This window comes from Electrona antarctica (genome assembly GCF_951216825.1).
Source record: "Electrona antarctica genome assembly, chromosome: 3".
NCBI lineage: Eukaryota > Metazoa > Chordata > Actinopteri > Myctophiformes > Myctophidae > Electrona > Electrona antarctica.
Window position 1 is genome coordinate 5,345,855 of NC_136808.1, and position 27,233 is coordinate 5,373,087.

General features: G+C 43.4%; 2 protein-coding genes across 2 annotated transcripts; one reads left to right on the forward strand and one right to left on the reverse strand.

Moving 5' to 3' along the window:
• Positions 1–861: 861 nt before the first annotated feature.
• LOC306920501 (dimethyladenosine transferase 2, mitochondrial-like) lies at positions 862–8,970 on the forward strand (the record flags this gene model as incomplete). The annotated part of the gene is made up of 9 exons (XM_079497295.1): positions 862–1,098; positions 2,095–2,260; positions 2,694–2,785; positions 3,557–3,710; positions 3,893–4,041; positions 4,960–5,049; positions 6,252–6,311; positions 6,622–6,767; positions 8,674–8,970. 9 exons carry the CDS (start codon positions 862–864, stop codon positions 8,849–8,851), a joined length of 1,272 nt encoding a protein of 423 aa, XP_079353421.1. The 3' UTR covers positions 8,852–8,970.
• A 1,993-nt stretch (positions 8,971–10,963) lies between these two features.
• Positions 10,964–18,017, reverse strand: LOC306920551 (saccharopine dehydrogenase-like oxidoreductase; the record flags this gene model as incomplete). The annotated part of the gene is made up of 5 exons (XM_079497364.1): positions 10,964–11,044; positions 11,462–11,542; positions 12,285–12,397; positions 15,929–16,119; positions 17,914–18,017. 5 exons carry the CDS (start codon positions 18,015–18,017, stop codon positions 10,964–10,966), a joined length of 570 nt encoding a protein of 189 aa, XP_079353490.1.
• Positions 18,018–27,233: the final 9,216 nt, after the last annotated feature.

Here is a 27,233-nt window from a genome sequence, read left to right on the forward strand (position 1 = left end):
TCTCAACCCATCTAATTTCAAGTACCAGTTTGACATGCATTAGTCTACGGACCCCCATTTAATGGCATTTCTATCTCTGGGCCCCCAATTCATATTGTAAAATCAATGTTAATTTAACTCTGAGGGTCCATTTGGTTCCATTTGTACACTCTCAGAGTTACAGACCCATAAGGGTCCATTTGGTTCCAAACTATCATTTAGCTGGGGACCCCCTGGAACTCCCTCAAAGACCCCTTTGGGAACCACTGGTTTAGGCTACTTTAGGTACTGTGTGCCTCCTGCTAGAACAATTGTGCTGACTTTAATATTTCCTGTGTTTTGTTTTGTTCATTATTGTTAAATTCAGTGTTGACGTGTAGAGGCTATTTAGGAAAATAAGGAACAAACTGTGTTCCTTATTGGTTCAATAAGGGACGCATCATTTAATTCTCCAATAAGGGATGATTCTGTATTTTAAGGGACGGGTGGCAACCCTAAGAATACGTCAGTGTTTTTGATCCATGTTATTGTAAGTTATATACACTGCATGCGCAACGCACGCATAACTCATAATTCTGTTCGCTGTTACGCACGTGTGTTATATGATTTATTATTTTAATATTTTTACATTGTCTGCAATGTTACCACGACAAATATGTATTGTCGTATAGTAGCTAAGCTATCTCGATCATGTGCACATTTACTGTGATTTTACTGTACACTATAAACTAGTTACCTGGCTGGCTATAGTTTTATTGAAATGGTCAATTATTGTAATGGTCTTACTGTGTATGTCAATTAATTATTATCATTCCTTTTTGCTCCAGGCACTGACCACTTCTCATCACAGTCCGTCCACCTGTCCCTCTCCATCTGTCCATCATGTCCACTCAGATGTGTAGTAAAGTGGTGGTGTTGGCATTGCGCTCTGTCTGCTGCCACACACACAGCAGTAGACCCTGTATTCGAGCAGTGTTGGCCCCTAAAGTACCCTCTGGACCCTGTGTCCTCATGCCCCAGAGAAGAGCCTACAGCGACGCTCGATCGTCGGCCCCTTCGTCCCTTGAGAGGACTTCCCCTTCATCAACACTGACACAGAGAAACCTGTCGGCCTTACAGGTCAGTCTGTAGGATATGATACCACTACTCCGCATTCTGGTTTGTGGAGAATTCAGGCCTATTCACAGTCTGGATTTTCGGTGGTGAGGTGACCACCGCTCCACTCCGGTGGTGGTCACCTCACCACCGGAGTGGAGCGGTGGTGAGTAAAAACAGAGAGAAGGGCTGGGGAAGAGCGGTGGTTTGCTCTTCACCGTGGCTCCGTGACGTCATGTTGTAGTTCGGTGGTCACCTCACCACTGAAAATCCAGACTATGCATAACGCTTTAGCCGCAAGCACCTATAAATTCTATTTTTAATTTCTCAAATCTAGAGTTGCAACACCAACCATTGACAGTCCATACATCCAAACAGAAAAGCCCTATCTGATTGTATTAAACAACGTTAAACTCACTAACATTGCAGCTGTACGCTGTACGTATTATCCTCTTTCTATCTGCAATGTTATGAGCTGCTTTATGTCAATGAATTACGTGCAGGTGATACTTTTTCTAAGTATTGGAGTTTGGAAGTGCTCGTTTTTAATAACGCAACGTCCTACTCCTTCTGCTGTCTCCTGCATTATGTGCAATTTTGAAATGGGTTCCAAACTCGAACACAAATTATCACCTGCACTGAATTTGATTGTCTACAGATTTTTATTAAACCAAATCTTTGCAGATAGAAAGATTTTTATTGTAATTTAAGCTTTCCGACAGCTGCAATGTTGGTGAGTTTAACGCTGTTTAATACAATGGGATAGGACTTTTTGGATGTATGGGCTGTGAATGGTTGGAGAAATGAATTATTTGACATTTCTTTGGAGGATCAAATGACTGAACAAATAGTAGTGTGGTGGCTGTCTGTGTAAACTGCACGTGTATGTGTATTCATGGTTTAACATTCATATGTTTGTAATGGTCAGACATTCTGTGACATTTGCGGTCATGTAATTGTGTGTGTGTGTGTGTGTGTGTGTGTGTGTGTGTGTGTGTGTGTGTGTGGTACGTGGGTCAGAGTCGTCCAGTAAGCAGGTATGAGAGCATGTATGATGCGGAGAATGTTCCCCAGGTCAAGCCGACTATCGCCGTCAGACACTACATATTTGATCCAGCCCTGGCCGAGCTGGTAACGCAACACCTAGGTCCCGATCTGGAAACAGCCATCTTCGAATGCAATCCAGGTCTGTGTGTGTTTGTTACATTTATATGTGTTGTGTGTGTATGTGCTTATAAGCTATTTGAGGGGGGGGGCTGCGGCCGGCCGGGTGCCTGCCTACCTCGTATTGGCTATGCCTTACGAGGTATATATAATATATATATATATATTATATATATATATATATATAATAGTTCTAATAGAATTATTGTGCAGTATGATTCTGGTTATTATTATAACATGGATATAATGTTAAAAGAAGTATAAAAAAGTCATCTATTTTATAGACTTATAGTGAAAGATATAGAAAACATCTTGCATTGATTATGTCATAGATATTTGCACATATGGGTCCATGGGCACAAATGGCAAGTGGAGTGATTGGTGATATCTCTGTCTGATCAGTGCTAATTTTCCTCCAGCGTTTAATGTGCCCTGGTGTTTCTTGTCTTTAATAGGACCAGGAGTGTTGACTCGAACTTTGTTGAATGCTGGAGCTCAGAGGCTGGTGGCTCTGGAAAATGACAAGGGCTACCTACCTTACCTACAGGTAAGAATCACAATGGCCCTACAGGTAAATGGTAGCAATAGCAAGACACATAATATCAGTGTTTCCCCTCGTTTGTTTTGCGGTTATTTGCCTTTTTTCGTCTATTCCTAGACCCGACAACATTTTTTATTATTATTTTATTAATCTCTTTAACCTTCGGTTTTAACCCATTACCCGCCAGGACTTTCGCTCGTTCAACCCTTATTTTTGAAGAGCCAAAACCCCGACCGGATGTTACAAATGTTACTTACCGGTACGCTGTGTGTATCCGGTCTCCCGGTCGGCGATGAGAAAGACAAATTGGCGTAGATATATGAATATCACGGTGAGTTCAGCTTTAAATATCGCTTCTCTGCCTTTTTGGCTAAGATCAAGTGTGAGTTTAGCTTTAAATGAGTCCAGTAACGGGTCTAGAGCCCGGGTCTAATACATTTCAAGTATCCTCGGTTCGTTTCGGAACATGTCCAGTTTTCCTCGTATGTACAGTACCCGTTTCCGACCGGGTCCAGTAATTTAGAATGTTTTCTCGAGTCCGTTGGGACCGGTACAATTATCCACGGGTTCAGTTCAGTTCCCATTTTTGCAGCCCACACAATAATGCATATAGGGGTAACACTGAATATATAACGGCCTATTCCTACCCATCGCCCAACCTCTGTATGTTGTGATAAACCTATGAATGCGTGTTGTGATGATAGGAATGTGTGTGCAGTTCAGCATTGGTTGAAAACTATAATAACTTATAAATGTGTGTGTCTGTGTCTTGTTCAGGAGTTGGAGGGGCGTCTTGATGGCCAGTTAGAAGTAGTTAATTGTAACTTTTGGAGATTGGATCCCCTCATTGGTGGAAACATGAAACCTTCTGTCATGACCGCTGATAAACTCTTTACTGATCTGGGTATATCAGAAGCCAACTGGACTGACGGTGAGACATAGAAAACACACACACACACACACACACACACACACACATACATACACACACACACACACACCAGCAAACTGGAGACAGGCAGACCCACAAATGGACACAAATTTGAAATTGTGCAGGAATAAGAAATGAAGGTGACTTTGTGTGTGTGCGTGTGTGTGTGTGCGTGTGTGTAGACCTCCCAGTGAAGGTGTTTAGTATACTGCCACAGGTGCAGGAAAGAGCCACGCTGTTGAAGCTGGTGTACTCTCTGTTTGAACGTGTCTCCGTCTACAGATACGGAAGAATAGAACTCTTCCTCTTCATGACAGAGAGTGAATATCTGGTAAGAACCATCTGCCTCATACCGTCCTTATGTCTGTCCAATGTCCATCTGTCTTTACAACTTTCAACGTCTGCATTTATTTTTATCCGATGCTCCTAATATGCAGCATGATTTACAGAAAGCGTCAATCTCACTTTATTGTGTGCAGAGGTTTGTGTTTCAATGAGACAGAAAATAAATAAAATAAATGACCACCTGGAGCGGGGGGGAGAAAATGGCCAGTGAGAATGGGTGCATTCATTATCATGGGAGCAGAAAAACAGCTGTGTCCACGCACTCGCGCACCCTGTATATTCTGTATATCCCCACTGTATATTCTGGGGCTAGTCCAATTTATACCCCAGGGTTTAACCCATTTTGGGGCGGGAACCCCTTTTGGTGTTAGCATTAGCTATTGAAAAATAGCAGATCTACAAGCTCATAGCTCGCCACCGAGTGGCACGCTACGAGCTTGTAGGTCTGCTATTTTTGAAAAATCGAAGAACGAATGACAGAAACAGCTTTTTTAGAATCTGATCTCAGGTCAAAATGGGATAAACTGGGCTGTTGAACCAGGGACTAGCTGTCGCGCATCAGATCCTATGTGGTCCGTACAAGACTGAACTTGCTGGCCTACTGAACATGTCAGTAGGCCAGCAAGGAGTAGGTTAATAATAATAATAACTTTATTTGTATAGCACCTTTCATGACATGAAATGCAGCTCAAAGTCCTTTACACAAAAAAGAAAAGAAAGGCAGTTAGTGTAGTCAAGCTTGGAGATGACTCTTAGGCATGGTGCTGAGCAGACTCATTGCCTTGGCGATGAAGAATGTGCCACAGGTGGAAATCTATTCTACAGCAATCTGCCTGTCTGTACAAAGTTGACAAACATGTCTGTCTGTCTCTGTCCATCAACACCATGATTATCATTATTACAGAAGATGATGGCAAAGCCAGGCGATATAATGCGATACAGAAACTTCAGCGTCTTGTGCCAGATGGCCTTTGATGTCAAGTTACTGCACAAGGTAACTGTGGAAGATCAAATGGGGTGTAATGCTGAAAAATGCTAATTAGATGATGTAAAGTTTTCCGGTAATGTAAATACTGTATGTTCAGTCATTTCACAAAACATGACCAGTAATAATGTTAGTAATGTCAAGATTTCCAGTAATGTCACTTTAAACAATGACGATGATTACCAGTAAAGAGTTCTAGACGGCAAATGCATTTGTATTTTGTAATGTGAAGATTGTCATTTATTGGCCTGTAATGTAAAGATTTGTTTTGAAGTGTTTAGTGAGTCACTTTTGGACCAGTTCCTTGATTAGAAGTTCCATTTCTTGACTAGATGGGCTTGAAAAAAGGAAAAGAGGCCGCACAGCTCGTAGTGACGATTCAAGAAACCTCTATTCTGTATTTTAGCTGTGACGTGAGCGCGAGCACGTGAGATACTTCCGGGTCCTACTTTTGTGACGCTTTTTGTGTCCCCATAGAGTTATACTGTGACGCTCCGTCGGACTAAATCTGAGACGAAAACAACCACGAAAGTCTCATTTTACCGCTTTCCTCGCAACAACAAAGCTGCGCTGCTCTCCCAAATCTGGCTGTGACAGGCCGTCTGCCCCACACGGAATACTATCGCCATTTTATTTCATTGTGTCAACTAAATCCTCATTAATGCAAACTAGATTCAACATACTCAAGCCTGCAAACATTCTAAATATGCCCCCGAAATATTTTACTGAGCAAATGGACTGTTACCACCTTCAATAATAATGATAATAGTCTTTGTCTCCACATCATTTTTTTTGTCATGGAAACTTGTACAAAACATTAATAATTCTACTCGAGTTGGAAGCATTAAGACCCATTTTAACCCTCAATGGCTTCCTTTCTGAAAAATAACGTCATTGTAAAAAGATTCACGCGTTTAGATATTCTATTTACAATGAGATGCGGACGGGAGCTGGTGCCACTTGGACCCGGACGTAACGTAGCACTACAAAATTACGTCTGACTTAAATACTGAATTGAACCGACATTTCGGCAAACGGGATGCCTTCTTCGGGGCCTGAAGAAGCTGCGAGCTCTGCGGGCCTCTTTTCCTTGTTTCAAGTTGTATCTCCTGCGGTCAGCACCTCCCCACTACTGGTGTGCGCTCCTACCTCTTTGTTGTGCTAACATTTATAATTCATGTTAATACTTGACCTATTGTGTTTATATCCAGGAGCCCTGGGAGTCGTTTGTGATGTCCAAACCGAGTTTGACACTTAAGAAGACACGCAAAGTAAGTAAGAACGCAATCACTGTTAAAAAAACATTGTGAACTGAAGAAGAGCTTCTTGGTTTTTTTTGCATACTTTATTTAGATCTTTTTTGTGAAATACAAGACATCAAATGACAGTAAAGTAAGCTTACCACTACATACAAGAGACACACACACACACACACAAAAGAAAAAACAAGGGGGCATATTGGTGGGATCGATGACCATCAGAGAGCAGGGATAATTATGAGTTCGATAGTGAAAGACTGAAGAGCATATTTAACATCCTATCTCTCCTCCCCTCCTTTCCCGTCTCTTCATACGTACATAGGTCCCTGACCAACTGTGTCTGGTCCATCTGAGTCCCAGAGCTGATCTGTTCTCCACTGGTTTGAATCCTAACAACGCCTCAACTCTGTTCGTCATGGTCAAACAGGTCATGGCCGTGAGGAAAGCTAAGCTCATCAACAAACTAAAGTAAGACTATATATATTTGCTAAATCATCTATACGGCTTAGTCTCATATGCTGGCCAGTAACAAAATGCCTCTTTGTATATTGTATATTATTTGTATTGACCCGTATATGCCTACTATAAATTAGAATAGTATCGATAAAGTAAATCCTGATGAAACAAACGGCTTTCATAGCACAAAATGACAGTGAACCTAGCACTTTGTATACCTGCGCCCAACAGCGCAACCCCATGGCCACATAGTAAAAAAATAAATACTTTCTTGTTATTTTTCAAACGATTTGGCTCCTATAATCCCACGGGCAGGGTTTGGTGTTTCCAGTCACCAGTAACGGTGACTTAAGAACACATACTAATAGAACTCTAGTGAGATTTTTAGTACAGTTTCCAAATTAATCTCCCAATATTTGCTTTGTATATGCGCCGAATGAATACGTGCTCTACCTGTATATTTATTATTCAGAGGAGACTGTCGTTTTGTCCATAATATGAAAAAGGAAACTTTGTCCATATAGTTTATGCAGACGCTGTGTTCATACTATCAGTGTTGGGGATTGACGACTGTGTTTTCTAATGTGTGAATACGGACTTGTAAAGTACAGCAGTGCAGAGTTAAATGAGCACTGTTCATGAACAGGTAATTTTAGCCTTAAACAATTTTACACACCCGTATGAAGTGAGTGGTGCAACTCTGTGTGGGGGTCACAGAGTTGTCCCCGGAACTTCCAGACCCACAGTAACGTTTGGCACAGACCAAAGATTGTGTGGTTTTGTGTGCAGTTGTGGTTTTAGTTCTCTTTACCAATAATGTGTTGCTGTTTGACACATCATGCAACATATTTAAGCAAAACAAGTGTTGGAACAATTACAATTCTGTAAGATCCGTCCAGTGACGCAAGTCAATCCGTTCCGTCTTGCTGACACTTGGGGGGCCGCCAACACACATGTTGATGTAGTATGAAAACCTCTGTGCAGCTTTACCCAATAGAGCGTCGCAGTCCCGCCCCCTACAATGGACCAGGAAATGAAACCCAATGCATTTTTCCCATAGACATTTCTTAAAGTATTTATTTAAAGACTGTTACGCCGCGGACAAAGCCAACTCGAGTCGTGACAACTCATGACAACACAAACAATATTTTGGACCAAACAAATAATAATTACAAAGAAGAAAAACAACAAAAAAAAGTGTTGTAACCTGCCGTTTTCTTCTTCTTTCTAATTATTTGTTCAGCCCAAAATTTTTTGTTTGTTGTCATGATTTGTCACGACTCGAGTTGGCTTTGTCCGCGGCGTAAACGTCTTTAAATAAATACTTTCTGAAATGTCTGAGGAAAATGAACGGAGAATCATTTCCTGGTCCAGGGTAGGAGGCGGGACTGCGACGCTCTATAGCCTCTAGTCTAAATGGATTACTCTTATTTACCCATTTTGGGCGGGAACCCCTTTGTGTTTTAAACATGTTATAATTTAGCTATTGAAAAATAGCAGATCTACAAGCTCATGTAGGTTGTAGAGCTTGTAGGTCTGCTTTTTTTGGAAAAATCGTGAAAATGTGTCACAAATCTTTGAATATATATTCTTTCAGAGCGAACGTTTTTAACTCAAATCTTTGCTTCTGAGGGGTTCCTGGAACAACATATTTTCAGATGGGGGTCGGCGGCCAATTACATATCATTTTTGGGGGTCCTTGACATGAAATAATAAGCACCACTGATACAGAAACATAAGGTTTTTCAGAAAACTGTCAGGATTTTGAAGACTTTTTTTAAAATTTCGACGTCGCACCTAAATGGGTTGAACGTCTCATTTTGTGTTTTTTTTTTTTGCCCCTCACAGTTTCCAGCTAACATTACTTTCTCCTGTCTCTCTCTTCTCTACTTTTCTTTCTGTCTCGTTGTTCTTTTAGTCAATGGTTTCCAGACGGTGGCAGCAAGCTCTTATCTGAGATGGGTATGTCAGAGGACATAATGACCGGGCACGTGTTTCCAGACGAGTACCGCAGGCTGTTCGAGATAATCGAGAAGACCTCAGAGTTTAAAGACAGCTGGATCTATAAAGATATAATGAGAACACAGAGAAACTGACTCTAGAACCTGGCTCTAGAACCTCCAGAGAGAGCGAGGACCGGGTCTGGGCCCTGCATACATACACAGAGAGTACTCTGTGTATATATGTGACTTGGTTTAGAACCTACATAATGTAGGTTCTAGACTTGGTGTGTGCGCGCGCGCACGCACGCACGCACGCGCGCACGCGCGCACGCGCACGCACGCGCGCACGCACGCGCACGCACGCACGCACGCACGCACGCGCGCGCACGCGCACGCACGCACGCGCGCACGCACGCACGCACGCACGCGCGCGCACACGCACACACGCACGCGCGCACGCACGCGCACGCACGCACGCACGCGCGCGCACGCGCACACACACACACACACACACACACACACACACACACACACACACACACACACACACACACACACACGGCTGTGTCTAGAACCTGCATACATACACTAAAGAGAGAGATCTCGGTGTAGAATCTACACCTGTAGATCATACGGTGCACAAGATGGCTGGGACTAGAAAGGCCTTACAAGCAGAGACACACAATTACATGTAAAATATACAAATCATCGAGAGGCAGGACACTCGCATGTCCATGTACGTACACACAGTAACGGGCAGAAGAAAATCGACGTGGAATAAAGTAATCGACGGAACCGTCTCAGTATGTTTGGTTGCCAGACAACAGTCGCTTTCTGGAACTTTACTTAAAGGGATAGTTCAGATTTTTTGAATTTAAGTTGTATGAAATACTTGCCATTAATATAGTGGTTGCAACTGTATTAATTGATTGCCCGAGTCCTGTGGTGGGAGTTCTGCTCTGGTTTTGGTGAAATATCAAGTAGTTCCGGTCATTTTGTGGGGGGCACTGGGGGCCACGCAGTAAAAGTAAATTAATCCACAAAACTAACGTCATTTGTATTGTTGACCTATTTCTAAAATATTAGTGCAACTTCCGTTCTTTTTTTACCCCTCTATCACACATTCCATACACACACACACACACACACACACACACACTTTCATTCAACCCATTTAGGCCTGACGTCAAAATAATTTAAAAAAAAAAGTCTTCTATATCCTGACAGTTTTATTAAAACCCCCATGTTTCTGTCAGTTGTTCTCAAACATATTCATGTCAAGGAACCCCAAATATATATGACATTGGCCGCTGACCCCCCATCTGAAAATATGTAGTTCCACAGGGACCCTCTCAGTAGCAAAGATTTGAGTGGGTCAGAAGGGTCTGAAAAGGTCTGAATGTCCCCCCCCAGCACTATTGGGCGATGACTGGTCTATTTATTTTTCCCCAACTAGTCCGGCAGATGGGGTGAACGGGTGGGAAATTTGGTATATAGTCTTTTTTTTATTGGCCTAAAATATTGTCTATTTACATACATTCATGAATCCACTTGCTGACCTGGCTGTCAGTATTGGGCAATTTTTTATAGGGGTTTCTTGTGACCCTACCATTAACATCCTATGGCAGGCAAAAATGTCAAAAATGTCACACTTTCCTTATGCTTTAAGTAGCATGTACGTGTCAAACTAGGGGGTTTTCATGATTCTGAATCCATTCCAAGCATTAGTTTTGCACAAAAAAACACTCCTTGGGCTAAAAACGGCCATAGACGTCATGACAAATGTGATGAGATCAGCACAAAATGTCCACTGCTCCACTCGGATCTCAGAACCAATTTCAGGACCATTAGGGTTTGGGTCCGTCATTTTGAACCCGTGAATAGATGTATACATTATCTAATATGTTTATTACTTATGCTGACTTCCTTATTGTGATGTTTATGCAATGTGTCCCTTAAATAGTACTTAACTAGGAAGTCAGAAAATTACCTTTAATATTTACAATCTGGTACGTATTTACCCAGGAATGCTGCGTTGCTGCCACTCAAGTGACTACTTGAGTTTTTTTCTCACTTTCTGAGAAAAAAAAACGTTGCCTGTCTGATTGGCCTACCGAAGAACGTCCCCTTCCGTGACTCACGCGGAATTTCCGCTGTGCTTCCGCCCAAAGCTTGCCTCCATGTTGCCTCCTCTCGAGATCTACAGACAGAGCTCCCCCAGAGCTCAAGGAGGCCGCGGCGTCTACCTTTCTATGTCTATGCTTTTTACGTCCTTATGGTGCTATCGGTGTGGTGTGGACCCAGGCTCTGTTCACCAGCGATGTTTAAAATTGTACTGGAAGCAGCCTGTAGATGGGAGCAAAGATATATCCTATAGTATATGTACCTCTGAACTGGTCCCTGGTGTAGATAACCCCCATGGCAGGGATGGAGTCAAAGCTCCAATGATGTAAACTCCTTTATCAGCTGCTTGACTGTCGTAGTTCAACTGCATACTCTCTAGAAACCACACACACACACACACACACACACACACACACACACACACACACACACACACACACACACACACACACACACACACACACACACACACACACACACACACACACACACACACACACACACACACACACACACACACACACACACACACACACACACACACACTTTGACTGTGTCCTAATGAAAGGATACATGCTGTGTAAACCACTAGTTATGTAAATCTATAGCATAATAAAATGTGCAGTAGCAATATCTTACCTGTGGCTCTCCGCTAATGTCAATACAGTGGGCTCCATTCTCTACACAGGCCTTTACTACTGGTTCACCATAGAACCTGTACTGCACACACACACACGTATAATGTGTCTTACGAGCTATCTAAGCACTTTTACTAACATGTCTAAATAATTTAGACAAAGTTTCCGCTGGGTTTGTTTGTGGCAACCTTGATAAACTGGACAATGCCAAATTGGCACGGAGATTCAATTATGGCATTGGCAGATGCACAAATTTGCACATAACGGTAGCTGTAGACTTGAGGCTTGAACTTAAAATAAAATCATAAAACTCATGATAAAATCATGAGTTGTAACTTGAGCTGCAACTTCAGACCCAAAAATAGTACTCAAATTGATCAAATCAATCATTTGGAAAGCACTACTCACACTAAACTAAAATTCACATATTATTCAAAGGTTTGTTTTCTATCCATCGACATCAGAGATAGATTGTTCAGGGATCAAATAACGGTTTACTGAACGTTGCGCGGTGTTGAAAATGTCCTCCTCATTCTATCATTAAACAATATGACTTATTGTATTCATAATGAATGAACGCTACTGTGTGTGTGTGTGTGTGTGTGTGTGTGTGTGTGTGTGTGTGTGTGTGTGTGGTAAGAGGATGGGGTGAATGACGGGGGGAGGGGGGGGCAGAATGAGAGAGACAAAGAGAGCTGGTGAGAGGGCTGAGGCTGTAAGGATGTGAGAAAGAATGAGAGTGTGACTTTGTGAATGTGCGTGTGTGTGCGCGTGTGTGCGTGCGTGTGTGTGTGCGTGCGGTGGCTACTGGCTAGGATACTTACTGGCCCTACACAGTTGAGAACAATCACAGGCTGTCTGCACATGGTAGCCAGAGAGTCGGGTTCTCCCACATCAGCAACAATTATGTCAACACCGGACCTCAGCTCTGGTTTACCTGCACAAGAAGGTAGTTATGTTAATTTATAGAAGATTCAATTTAGCAATTAAACACACTGGAAATAACAGCCTGCTGCCTGGCCATAAGTGACTTAGCAAATATGCAAAGAAGCTGCAAGCTACGTAGATATAAACATAAATTCAATCATATTTTTTTTTAAACTTTTTTTTTTAATATATATTTTAACAAAACAAACATGTAAATCACCAATGCACATAGGTGGCCTTACACAGGGACAAAACAATGAGACAAAGACAATACAAAAGGGGGGGGGAATGGAGAAGAAAAATAACCGTTAAAGACAAAAACAAAATCGATATTCATAAATATACTGTAACTTGAAAAACTCATGAGTAAGCAAAATATAATGGGGGAAAAAAACATAACAAATACAAAACATACAGACACTACAGACCAGTACAAGACAAACACAGACAAGGTCGAGACAAGACAAATAAGTGTGTGTACAGTACAAGGGCTACAGATACAGACAAGGGAGCCAAAGGCAAACCGTTGGTCAGAACGTCATATCAATTAAATCATTAATTGAACTGCGTCAAGAGCTTTGGACCAGTTGTCCACAGTGTCCGCTCTGGCGCCATTCATCTTAGCAGTAGAACGCTCCAGTAAACAAATATCAGAAAAGCAATTAAGCCAATTTCTCTTCAAGTTAACAGTCGGTTCAAACCAGTTTTTGATAATTGTTTTCTTAGCAGCAGTTGAGGCAGCTAATAATATGCATTTGTCCTGAAAGGTTAATGCGATGTTTGGGTTATAACCAATGAGAAAGAGGGCTGGGGCTCAATTCAATCTTTAAAACAGAACCACAGTCCAAATAAACAAAAAATAACCATACACAACCTCCTATATAAAATTACAGACCAAGGGTACATTTTGGGGCAGCGGTGGCCTAAGGGTTAGAGGAGCTCCCTTGTTGCCGACTTGCCGAAAGGTTGCCGGTTCGATTCCCCGGACGGGCAGGACGCAGGGCGTTTGCTGAAAATGCTACTACCCTGGGTAAATAAAGGAAAGAAAAAATAATAATAATAAATGACATGGCTTAAAAAAAGGTTGTGCCAATAACTCCACTTAGGTGAGTGGAAGTGTGGGGGGGGTACTAAACCTAATGTCCATTAAACCCTGAATGAGTAATTTAGGTGGCATTATACATTGAATGATTTTGTAAAACTGCCTCGAGGGTATTGAGTATTGACCAGTGGCGTTTCCAGGAATTACATTTTGGGCAGGCAAGAATTATATTTTGGACAGGCAAGATGTGTTAATTGTCGTCTCCCCGCGCACAATCGTAGCACTAAAGGTTTTCAAAGAGATATACCTGCCAGACGAGTAGTATACAAAGGCTGAAAGGCTTGCATTTACATTCCAATGGTGATTGAGGGTCGCGCTCTACCGCGACGGCCAATCAGCTGTCCATTAATAGTTCTCAGGTCTTGTTTTTGTCCTCTTTTTTTCTCATTGTATGGATTTGGAGTTGGACAGGCGGACGCCTGCCCTCGCCTTATTGTAGATAGGCCTCTGGTATTGACACATACAGTCACAATCATTTCACTTGCACTACACAGTACACACACCACCATCTAGGTCTTTTAAATGATATTAAGGCATAATAAACTACTTCAAGTCTCCGTAAGCATGCTGGTAGCTTGTAGCTTGACCACAAATCATGAAGTAAAAAGTGGTGTCATTCAATCTAGTAGTAGTACACACTAACCTTGTGTGGGGTGTTCGAATGAAAAATAACCCACAACGTTTATATCGTCACTACTTGACTTCCATGGATTCAGATATAGTTAAGACTGGGAGACATGATGCTGTATTTCCATCATGAGGTGCATTGTTCCACCAGCTGTTGTATCGTTTCTCCCTGGGGAAATGGACTAAAACAAAACGATCTAATCCTCAGGATGGAAACCCTAGTGGCATGACAGCATGAAACTATATATAACCAATCTATAAACCTCCCTAGCCTGGCCTTAAACTGCCTACAAATGATATCACGTTTAACCACCCTGTTCTGGCCTTAAACTACCTACCTATACTACTGAGTGACGTGACAACAACCAGGTCTTAAAACCACCTATAGGCCTACTGACGACCTAACTTAACCTTATATGGGCATGCCATATATGGGCAATTGGGCATATACGGATGACATCAGGGAACTCCATATATGGGCATGAAAGGGACATGGACTGACATATAAGGACAACTTGGTAGGACGTTAAAGCTCTAAATGGTAAATGGTGCATTTATATAGTGCATTACATTCACCCATTCACAAAGACATTCCTACACCGATGGCAGAGGAAACCATGCAAGGCACCAACCTGCACATCGGGAGCAATTAGGGGTTCAGAGTCTTGCTCCAATTAGGGGTTCAGAGTCTTGCTCAAGGACACTTCGACACTAAAACTCTGGGGGAACCTCATGGTTCCGGCGCTGCTCTACCCTGAGCCACTGCCGCCCCCAACATACTCAGAATACATTTTCAGGTGGGTCAACAATTTCATAATCAGGACTTTGAAGACTCGAGAGAACTCATTTTTCTTCCAGCTTCAATTTAATGGAGTTCTGCTGCTTCATTTTGTTTCAACACTTGCAATTTCACCCCAGGCTATTACTTAATAAACACAAACGGTACAATTGATTTAACATTCAGATATAACAGACAGTTACGCATTTCTGACTTTTGTATTGATCAAAGATGCGGTGATGCATTTCTGACTTTATTTCTGTTTGTTAGCACATATGAGTTAGCTCAGACGTGTACTTGGAGATTCTGTACAGATGGTCAAAGTCCTCCTCATGTCAAGTAATCTCCTCGAAAGCTCGAATCTGTTCTTCAGAGATTTAGCGTCAATCAAACTCTGCATTTTATTTGTTTTAAGGAAGGACTGCTCAGGACTCCAAGACAAGTCTTAACACAGGACAAAAGAAGAGTTCTATAATCAGGAGTTATTTTTTGAGACCTTTACAGGGCTGTATCAAAAGTTTCAGTCCATGTTGGTGCAAAGAGAAATGCATGCTTGCATGAGTCACTCACTAGTCACTACCTATAGTAGTATGTAGGCTGGTCAAGCTAAGGGCTTAATTACCACGCATGGCATGAAGCCAGAGAATATAGTTGAGGAGGACTGAAACGTTTGCACACTGTACAGCCAAATAGTACCGTTTTAAATCCTAACTCTACTCTGAACTCCCTTTTTGTTCTCGGTCTGTGCAAGCCCCCTTACTGAAGAAGGTTCTGGTTTTACCAGTTTAATTGGATGATCTAATAAGTTCAACTTAAAATGCATGACACTATAGCAGCTGCTCTGGCTGTCTGGATTCAATTTATTAAATCAATGTATTATGTTTAAGTGTTCACTCACTGTCAACCCTCAACGAGATAAAAAAGTGTCTGTATTCACCATAGAGTATATGGTATTCACAGCCGCAGCTTATGACATGAATTGTTAAATAATACGTAAAGCATTATCTAGAATACTGCATCCATTCCATCCATACCCAAGGCTGCAGCGGCCTGGTCCAGAACTTTCTCCAGCTTCTGCCTGCTCCTGCCGGCCACGGCCCATGTCAGGTTCCCCTTCGGACCCTCGGCCGTGGTTCGAGCGACCTCCTCGACCACGAACTGTCCCGTGAAACCAGAGGCTCCGAAAATAACGATGTGATACGGTCTGCTAGTTGATACTTCAACACTCGCCAATCGCCATTATAACAGAAATAAGATATAGTTTCGTGCCGTGGTCTCTCTCTGTCAGACAGACAGGACTTTGGCATGCAGTAACAGAGGGAGGATCGTTTAGTGGACCTTAGTGATAAGACAGAGATATGAGTGTGTGCTGCAGGGGTGGAACCACCAAGACCACAGAATGACAGCAGACTCTGATCATCATCGTGATGACAGCTTAATAGCTTCCGTAGCATGATGCTATGCTATGCTATATACATGCATCAGAAATGTTAGATATTATATGTTTGAGAGGCGTGTGGCAAATGAAGGCTGTCGGTGTTTATTAGGTGGTGTGTACTTGGTGACGTTCATTTACAAGCCATTGGTTTGAAACATAGTTTCATTTATAATAAAACGGGGACGATTTCGCCAGATTAAGTAGCATGAGCTGATATAGCATTACGAGTTCCGCGCGTGCGCTGCGCGGCGGAATGACGCAGTCAGCAGTGGCGTGGACTGGAGCAGAGCATAACAGCCCAGCTTTAATGATCTTAAATCCCTTTATTTTAGTTGTTTTGTAGTAATAGTACAACATAAACATTACAGAGACTTTAGTTGTTACTGTACAATACTTTAAAACAGTTGTCATGTTGCACACATGCTTAAAATAACTCTTATTTGCGCCGCCCTCGTTGAAAACAATGTATTTCCAACTCCAGCTTGTCCCAGTTCAGGCTGCGTGAACTGTACAGCGCTCGAGCGCTCGGTTTCTGCCCCCTCAATGTCCTACTCTTCGCGATAGATGCTGATTGGGTGTCGGACTCGGAGGTGTCGATCACACTCGTCACTATGGTAAACAATGCCATCATCCACATGCGCCTGAATTTACGCAGTTGCGTATGGTCTGAAGTGAACTGTGGAGGGGGTCAACAGGCAGCGTGTTGTCCAATGTCACAGACAGTATTATATTAACCACGTCTAAACGAAACACACATCTGCGATGTGACTAGCGACAACCGACAACATCGAGTTTCGAACAAAGGTTAGTTTCCCCACTGCGATTTGCAACCATGTGTCAGTTGAGTTGATCATGTAACGTTAGCTTTAACAGCTAGCGTTTGACACCTAGAATCTGATGGGAATCATATTTACCATAATAGCAGAAAGGTAATCCTAATAATTCGCTTAAAAACAGAACATCGTCGTGTATATGCGAGTCATTTGTTTTCACTGCGAGAATACATCAGTGTTTTTGATCCATGTTATTGTAAGTTATATGTAAGAGCCATTTACTTTCTATCCATTTATTTTCTATGCATTTTATTTCTATAATTGACGTCACGGTCAAGGCCAAGGTGTTGGCCTTGTCTAGGCTATATGAGGGAGTGGCTTACAAAGCACAAGTGCTACTGAAGAGAAAGAGGCAACAGTTTGTTGACTGTATCATGAGAACAAAGGCTGTTGATAATCTCATTGTTTAACCTGCTGAAGTGACGGTAAATAAATGAATTCAAACGAAGTCAACGTTATTTGGTCATCAGTTTTTGGTTTTTATTATATACACGTCTAAACTAGATCTCGCTTTCAGTAACCAGTCCGTGGTGTCAGTTCAGGACTGACGCTACATTTGGTCAACAAACTGCCTCGGTTCCGGACCGCTTGCCATTGGGAAGCAAGTCGAACCGGCGAGGCTCGTTTGGAAGGAGGAGGGGGAGGACACATCACACACGGGCCGCAGCGCAGCGTGTGTTTGTGAAGGCGGACGGGACGGGATCAGCTTCCACGGCGGACACAGCAGCGCGGTGTCAACCCAAGCTACAGGGGTGCTACGGGGACATCGGCAGCCACGACCACCGCAGCTGTCCGCTGACAGCAGCGGACTGGACCGGACCGGACCGCGGCGCACGGCGATCGGGATCGCATGATTCGCATCTCATCAACGCTGACGGCGTTCAGCAACGTGCATGTGGTAGGCTAAATGCTTTAGCGGCACAGCGCCGACACTTAAAAACAAGTTGAACAACAAGTACATTATTGAACAACAAACAAGGTCGAATTAACATGGATCAAGTGGAGGCGCTAAAGAGCGCTGGTGATGACAATGAAGTTGAAATTGAACTTGAGTCTGGGGAAATGGCCATGGGAAAACGGGTGGTCAAAATGACTCCTAAGGCTTTGTGTGAGAAACTTGAAAGCTTGCACAGGGAAAGAAAGGCCAAATTGAGCAAGCTGACAACTCTGAGGGAAAATGTTACTGCCTTGTGGGATGAGACACGTGAAAACGAGGCAAAAGATGCATTTCATATTTTCAAAGGGTTATATGATGAAACAAATGGTGTTCACACAAAACTGTTGGGGCTTGTTCCGGCTGATGAAGCCATAAGACAACAAACCTGGTATGATGCAAAAATGCTTAATTTTGATAAATTTATGAAGAAAATGGGTGAGAGGTTTTATGTTCCAGATGATGATAATGATAACAATGATGATGATGTTGATGATGATGAAAATGTAAATGCTGGGAGTGAGGGTTTGTTGCCACAGGCGACAATAAAGGTGATGATATTAACATTGAAACTGAGAGTTCTGTTGCTGCCCGTGACAGTGATGTGGTTGATGTTGAGCCACATGACAGTATTTCAAATGTCACTTCCAATGTGTCAGATGGTCATAAAAGCAGTGCTTCAAAGTCCAGCAAAAGATCCTCAACCTCATCTGCACGCATCAAAGCAGAGGCGGATAAGGCCGCACTTGTGGCTCATGCTGCAGCACTAAAAGAGCTACATGCTTTGGAGGAACAGGGCGAGGCTATAAGCAAGGAAGCTCAGGCTATAAGGAGGAAAAAAGAGCAAGTGGAGTTGAATGCCAAAATAGCAGCCTCTACTGCCAAAATAGCAGTCCTACAGGAGGCTGGCAGCAGTGTCACTAGCAAAAAGTCAAATGGAATGGAGTCCTATTTCAGACAAGGTGCTAAACCAAAAAGCCAACCTATCGTCACACAGCAATCCTCAACTCAACAGCGTCAATCAATGAAAAACCCAGTCACTTCTCAACATCACAAGCATCATAAACAATCAGTGCACACAGCCACTCTGGATCCTGTCAAAACACAACCAAGGCAAAAATTACCTCAACCAGTTTTGCCATCTCAAGTCCATAACCAGGTATCAGGGGATGTGTACAACATATTACAGAGGCAAAATGAAATAACATCACTCCTGGTTCAAACCCAAACCTCTCACTACTTGCCTCACAGGGAAATTCCACTTTTTGATGGTGACCCACTAAAGTTCCAATCATTCATTAAGGCTTTTCAGCACTGTGTGGAGGCTAAAACTGGTGATTTTGGTGATTGTTTGTACTATCTTGAGCAGTTCACTAGGGGGCAGCCAAGGGACCTAGTGCGCAGTTGCCTTCATATGCCACCTGAAGAGGGTTATCCTTCTGCCAAAGCACTTCTGAGGGAACATTTTGGGCACCCATTAAAAATAACAGAAGCGTACATGGAAAAAATCAGGACATGGCCCAATGTCAAAACGGAGGATCTTAAAGGTCTCAAATCCTATGCACTTTATTTGAGAGAGTGTGCAAATGCTATGGGGGAGTTACAGTACCTGGAGGAGCTTAACATGCCTGCTAACATGAAGGCCCTCATACAGAAGCTCCCATACAGACTCAGAGATCAGTGGAGAGGAAAAGCATGTGACATTGTTGACAAGTTCAATCGAAGAGCCTGTTTCATAGACATTGTGAAATTTCTTGAACATCAAGTCAGAGTTGCTTCTGATCCTGTCTTCGGTGATATCCAGGACAGTCCTTTGGGTAAAACGACAATTAAACCCAAACCTCAACAGCAAACCATGAAGTCACAATTCAAAAACAGTTTTGCAACCCACGTTGAGCTTGATGATGAAGTAAGATCAGATCCTCTCCAGAATAGGTCTAAGAATTACCCCAAGGAAGGCCCTACATCCTGTCTGTATTGCAATTTACGTGGGCATACTTTTGAGCAATGTTGGCAGCTGGGAAAAAAGACACACAGGGAAAAGTTGGACTTTCTGAAGGAGAAAGGCCTGTGTTTCGGGTGCTTGCGCACAGGGCACTTGTCTAAACGTTGTGTCAAGCGTATGAAGTGCTCTCACTGCAGCCAAACACATCCCAGTGTTTTACACATACACAGAGAGACGGGGAGCTTTGGAGGTAGCACTGATCTGCCAAAAAGAGAACCGGAGAGCCATACAACATCAACTTGTGGCCATACAGGGGCTGGCAATGGCATACTTCCAATCTTGCCGGTACAAGTTAAGTGCTCAAAGGGAAATAAAATAATCCAGACTTACGCTTTTCTAGATCCAGGAAGCACAGGCACGTTCTGTTCAGAACAGCTGGTCAATAGGTTGAACACAGAAGGTCGGAGAACAAAGATCCATCTGCGCACCATGGGCCATAGTAAGGTGACACCTAGCTGCATTGTTAACGGCCTGGAAATCTCAGAATTGACTGGCAATCAGTTCTTTGAACTCCCTGATGTGTTCACACAAAGGAAAATGCCCGTGACTACTGACAACCTCATCAGTGAGGAGGAACTGATTAAATGGCCGTACCTCCAAGGTATCCACATCCCTCGTATAACGTCTAATGTGGACTTGTTAATCGGTACCAACGCATCCAAGCTAATGGAACCGTGGGAGGTGATTAACAGTCATGGGGATGGTCCCTATGCCGTTAGAACCCTACTGGGGTGGGTTATTAATGGACCACTACAAGGCAAAGACACTTTGAGTGGAAGTGGCTGCCCCACCGTTACTGTTAATCACACAGTTGTGAACAGGTTGGAGGAACTGCTTATTAACCAGTACAATCATGACTTTAACGAGAAGACTTCTAATGACCAAGAGGAAATGTCAAGAGAAGAAAAGAAGTATATGGAACTTGTGGAGAGCTCTGTTGAGCTGCAGGATGGGCATTACAAAATGAAGCTGCCCTTCAAAGCAGAAGCCAAGGCTCTGCCTAATAACTTCTGTGTTGCTAAGCAACGGATCCGTGGCCTGGAAAGGAAACTTCAGAAAAATGAAGGCTTTCGCAGTGAGTACACAAGCTTTCTCACTGATGTCATCAACAAAGGCTATGCTGAGCGGGTGCCACAACATCAGTTGGAACCAAGTGAGGGAAGGGTGTGGTATATACCCCATCATGGTGTGTACCACCCTAGGAAGGGCAAGCTGCGAGTGGTGTTTGATTGTGGAGCAGAGTTTACAGGGGCCTCACTCAACAGTCAACTTCTGCAAGGCCCAAACCTAACCAACTCCTTGGTCGGAGTTCTCCTACGGTTCAGACAGGAGTTTGTGGCAGTAATGGCAGACATAGAGGCCATGTTCCACCAAGTCAAGGTGGCAGAGGAGCACAGGGATTTCTTGAGATTCTTGTGGTGGCCTGAAGGGGACCTAAGGCAGGATCTTGTAGAGCATCGCATGACTGTTCATTTGTTTGGAGCAGTATCGTCACCCAGTTGTGCATGCTTTGCTCTCAGAAAGACCGCTGCAGACAACAAGCACAGCTATCCAGTAGAAGTCATCGACACCATCAACCGAAACTTCTACATGGATGACCTACTGAAGAGCCTACCTTCTGACGAGGATGCAGTCCTCTTGATAGCAGAGCTCATGTCTGTCTGCCAAAAAGGAGGGTTTAACCTTACAAAGTGGATCAGTAACAGCAGGAAGGTACTTCAAAGCATTCCAGAAAACCACCAATCCAAAAACCTGCATGAACTAGACCTGGACAGAGATAAGCTGCCTATGGAGAGGGCTTTAGGTCTGCAGTGGTGCATTGAAACTGACACTTTTACATTCAAGCTGAAGGTGAAAGAGAAGCCCCACACCAAGCGTGGCATGCTGTCCATAATCAGTTCCGTCTATGATCCATTAGGATTCCTAGCACCACTCATACTCCCTGCTAGGCTGTTGTTGCAGGAGTTATGCAGACAGAAATGTGATTGGGACGACTCAATACCTGAAGCCTTCCTGCAGAAGTGGAACAAATGGCTGGCAGACCTTGAGAAGGTGGCAGATTTCAAGATCTGTCGTTGTGTTCAGCCCAAGGGTTTCAGAGGTATTGCAACTGCTCAGTTGCATCACTTTTCAGATGCTAGTGAAAATGCTTATGGCACAGTCACCCACCTCAGAATGGAGAACACAGATAAAGTTGTTCATGTTGCTTTCCTGTTCGGCAAAGCCCGAGTTGCACCACTGAAGCCTGTTACCATACCCCGCCTAGAACTCACAGCCGCCGTTGTCGCTGTTAGAGTCGACAAAATGCTGCAGGCTGAGCTGCAGCTTCCACTGAAGAAATCTGTCTTTTGGACAGACAGCACGTCAGTGCTAAAGTACATAAAAAATGAAGACAAGAGGTTCCAAACATTTGTTGCAAATAGGGTAACAACCATAAGGGACCACTCAGATGTGTCACAATGGCGATACATCCCTACATCACAAAACCCTGCCGATGATGCTTCTAGAGGACTGAAGGCAGAAGACCTGGTCAAACAGAGATGGATCGAAAGCCCAATATTTCTATGGGAGACTGAGGAAAAGTGGCCAAAACCTCCTATAGATGTGAACATCACTGCTGACGACCCAGAAGTTAAGCGAAATCTGTTGATGAATGCAACTGTTGTTGATGCTGTGAATGCTACTCACCAGCTGATAGCCTATTTCTCTGACTGGCAGAGGCTAAAGGTTTCAGTTGCATGGGTCCTCAAACTAAAAAAGGTCCTGCTGCACTTGAAAGAAAAAAGAAAGCAGCTTACAAGTACTGGTGGTATTGGATCACCTATATTGGACGTGCATAAGGAAATGCAAACTGTGAGAGCTTCACTGGGAAGCCAGACATTGTCGCTTGACGATCTCTCAGAAGCGGAGAAATCTATCATTTCATTCTGTCAGCAAGAGAGATTCCACAATGAAATCACAGCCATAACCTCTGGAAAACCGGTACAAAAGAGCAGCTCCATCTACAAGTTGGATCCAATAGTAGATGGGAATCTGCTGAGAGTTGGGGGTCGACTGAATAAAGCAGCTTTGCCGGAAGAGCTAAAGCATCCCCTCCTCTTATCTAAGGACCAACACATCGCAAGCCTTATCCTCCGGCATTATCACGAACAGCTGGGTCATGGAGGAAGAAACCATGTACTTTCCACTGTAAGGAAAATATATTGGATCACGAACGCCAATTCTGCAGTGAGGAAAATCACCACCAAGTGCAGATTCTGCAGACAGTACAGAGGGAAAACTGGCGAACAAAAAATGGCAGACCTGCCCACAGAGAGAGTGGTTCCAGATCTCCCTCCATTCCAGAGATTCCACAATGAAATCACAGCCATAACCTCTGGAAAACCGGTACAAAAGAGCAGCTCCATCTACAAGTTGGATCCAATAGTAGATGGGAATCTGCTGAGAGTTGGGGGTCGACTGAATAAAGCAGCTTTGCCGGAAGAGCTAAAGCATCCCCTCCTCTTATCTAAGGACCAACACATCGCAAGCCTTATCCTCCGGCATTATCACGAACAGCTGGGTCATGGAGGAAGAAACCATGTACTTTCCACTGTAAGGAAAATATATTGGATCACGAACGCCAATTCTGCAGTGAGGAAAATCACCACCAAGTGCAGATTCTGCAGACAGTACAGAGGGAAAACTGGCGAACAAAAAATGGCAGACCTGCCCACAGAGAGAGTGGTTCCAGATCTCCCTCCATTCACAAACGTGAATGGAGGTGAATGGAGGTGAGGAAAATCACCACCAAGTGCAGATTCTGCAGACAGTACAATAGTAGATGGGAATCTGCTGAGAGTTGGGGGTCGACTGAATAAAGCAGCTTTGCCGGAAGAGCTAAAGCATCCCCTCCTCTTATCTAAGGACCAACACATCGCAAGCCTTATCCTCCGGCATTATCACGAACAGCTGGGTCATGGAGGAAGAAACCATGTACTTTCCACTGTAAGGAAAATATATTGGATCACGAACGCCAATTCTGCAGTGAGGAAAATCACCACCAAGTGCAGATTCTGCAGACAGTACAGAGGGAAAACAGCTGGGTCATGGAGGAAGAAACCATGTACTTTCCACTGTACCGTCACTTCAGCAGGTTAAACAATGAGATTATCAACAGCCTTTGTTCTCATGATACAGTCAACAAACTGTTGCCTCTTTCTCTTCAGTAGCACTTGTGCTTTGTAAGCCACTCCCTCATATAGCCTAGACAAGGCCAACACCTTGGCCTTGACCGTGACGTCAATTATAGAAATAAAATGCATAGAAAATAAATGGATAGAAAGTAAATGGCTCTTACACGCCAGCCCCTAATTGCTACTGGCATGCAAGACAGAGCAATTCTAAACCAAAAAAAACAAAGAGCCAGAAAAAACAAAAACCCTTTTTAGGCATTTAACTCAGCAATATTCAATATTGCGCTATTCCAAACTCAAAGTGGTTAATCTGCACCTTCACATAAAAGGCAGATTTTTGTGACAGGTCTTTCAATCACACTTGTCTTAGTTTTAAGACGAACTGAACGAACGAGGCCTTTCCTATCAGGAAAGGTTTGCACTATTCTTCCAAGTATCCAAGAGCCTCTTGGTGCTGAAGAATCCGCCACAACGACAATGTCTCCAGGCATGAAACATCGTTTTTCCTTTATCCACTTTTGACGCTCCTGTAATAACGGTAGGTATTCGTGGATCCATCTTTTCCAGAAGAGGTCAGCAATGTATTGGCTCTGTCTCCATCTTCTTTTTGCATACAGATCCTCCTTTCCAAACAGTCCTGGTGGCAGAACTGGTTTGCCTTTCATTAGGAGTAGGTGATTTGGTGTCAAAGCCTCTAGGTCATTTGGGTCATCCGATGGTCGGGTTATGGGGCGGTCATTCAGCATAGCTTCAACCTCGCACAACACAGTTTGAAAGCCTTCATCATCTAGTGTTTGTTGGCGAAGCACTGAACTTAAGATCTTTCTGATCATTCTGATGATACGCTCCCATACGCCACCGTAATGAGATGCAGCCGGTGGGTTGAAACTCCATTTGATTCCCCTTTGTGCTAGAGACCTTTCAATACGGGTTTGATCGAATGAAGCCAAGGCTCTGCCTAATAACTTCTGTGTTGCTAAGCAACGGATCCGTGGCCTGGAAAGGAAACTTCAGAAAAATGAAGGCTTTCGCAGTGAGTACACAAGCTTTCTCACTGATGTCATCAACAAAGGCTATGCTGAGCTGGTGCCACAACATCAGTTGGAACCAAGTGAGGGAAGGGTGTGGTATATACCCCATCATGGTGTGTACCACCCTAGGAAGGGCAAGCTGTTGTATCGTTTCTCCCTGGGGAAATGGACTAAAACAAAACGATCTAATCCTCAGGATGGAAACCCTAGTGGCATGACAGCATGAAACTATATATAACCAATCTATAAACCTCCCTAGCCTGGCCTTAAACTGCCTACAAATGATATCACGTTTAACCACCCTGTTCTGGCCTTAAACTACCTACCTATACTACTGAGTGACGTGACAACAACCAGGTCTTAAAACCACCTATAGGCCTACTGACGACCTAACTTAACCTTATATGGGCATGCCATATATGGGCAATTGGGCATATACGGATGACATCAGGGAACTCCATATATGGGCATGAAAGGGACATGGACTGACATATAAGGACAACTTGGTAGGACGTTAAAGCTCTAAATGGTAAATGGTGCATTTATATAGTGCATTACATTCACCCATTCACAAAGACATTCCTACACCGATGGCAGAGGAAACCATGCAAGGCACCAACCTGCACATCGGGAGCAATTAGGGGTTCAGAGTCTTGCTCCAATTAGGGGTTCAGAGTCTTGCTCAAGGACACTTCGACACTAAAACTCTGGGGGAACCTCATGGTTCCGGCGCTGCTCTACCCTGAGCCACTGCCGCCCCCAACATACTCAGAATACATTTTCAGGTGGGTCAACAATTTCATAATCAGGACTTTGAAGACTCGAGAGAACTCATTTTTCTTCCAGCTTCAATTTAATGGAGTTCTGCTGCTTCATTTTGTTTCAACACTTGCAATTTCACCCCAGGCTATTACTTAATAAACACAAACGGTACAATTGATTTAACATTCAGATATAACAGACAGTTACGCATTTCTGACTTTTGTATTGATCAAAGATGCGGTGATGCATTTCTGACTTTATTTCTGTTTGTTAGCACATATGAGTTAGCTCAGACGTGTACTTGGAGATTCTGTACAGATGGTCAAAGTCCTCCTCATGTCAAGTAATCTCCTCGAAAGCTCGAATCTGTTCTTCAGAGATTTAGCGTCAATCAAACTCTGCATTTTATTTGTTTTAAGGAAGGACTGCTCAGGACTCCAAGACAAGTCTTAACACAGGACAAAAGAAGAGTTCTATAATCAGGAGTTATTTTTTGAGACCTTTACAGGGCTGTATCAAAAGTTTCAGTCCATGTTGGTGCAAAGAGAAATGCATGCTTGCATGAGTCACTCACTAGTCACTACCTATAGTAGTATGTAGGCTGGTCAAGCTAAGGGCTTAATTACCACGCATGGCATGAAGCCAGAGAATATAGTTGAGGAGGACTGAAACGTTTGCACACTGTACAGCCAAATAGTACCGTTTTAAATCCTAACTCTACTCTGAACTCCCTTTTTGTTCTCGGTCTGTGCAAGCCCCCTTACTGAAGAAGGTTCTGGTTTTACCAGTTTAATTGGATGATCTAATAAGTTCAACTTAAAATGCATGACACTATAGCAGCTGCTCTGGCTGTCTGGATTCAATTTATTAAATCAATGTATTATGTTTAAGTGTTCACTCACTGTCAACCCTCAACGAGATAAAAAAGTGTCTGTATTCACCATAGAGTATATGGTATTCACAGCCGCAGCTTATGACATGAATTGTTAAATAATACGTAAAGCATTATCTAGAATACTGCATCCATTCCATCCATACCCAAGGCTGCAGCGGCCTGGTCCAGAACTTTCTCCAGCTTCTGCCTGCTCCTGCCGGCCACGGCCCATGTCAGGTTCCCCTTCGGACCCTCGGCCGTGGTTCGAGCGACCTCCTCGACCACGA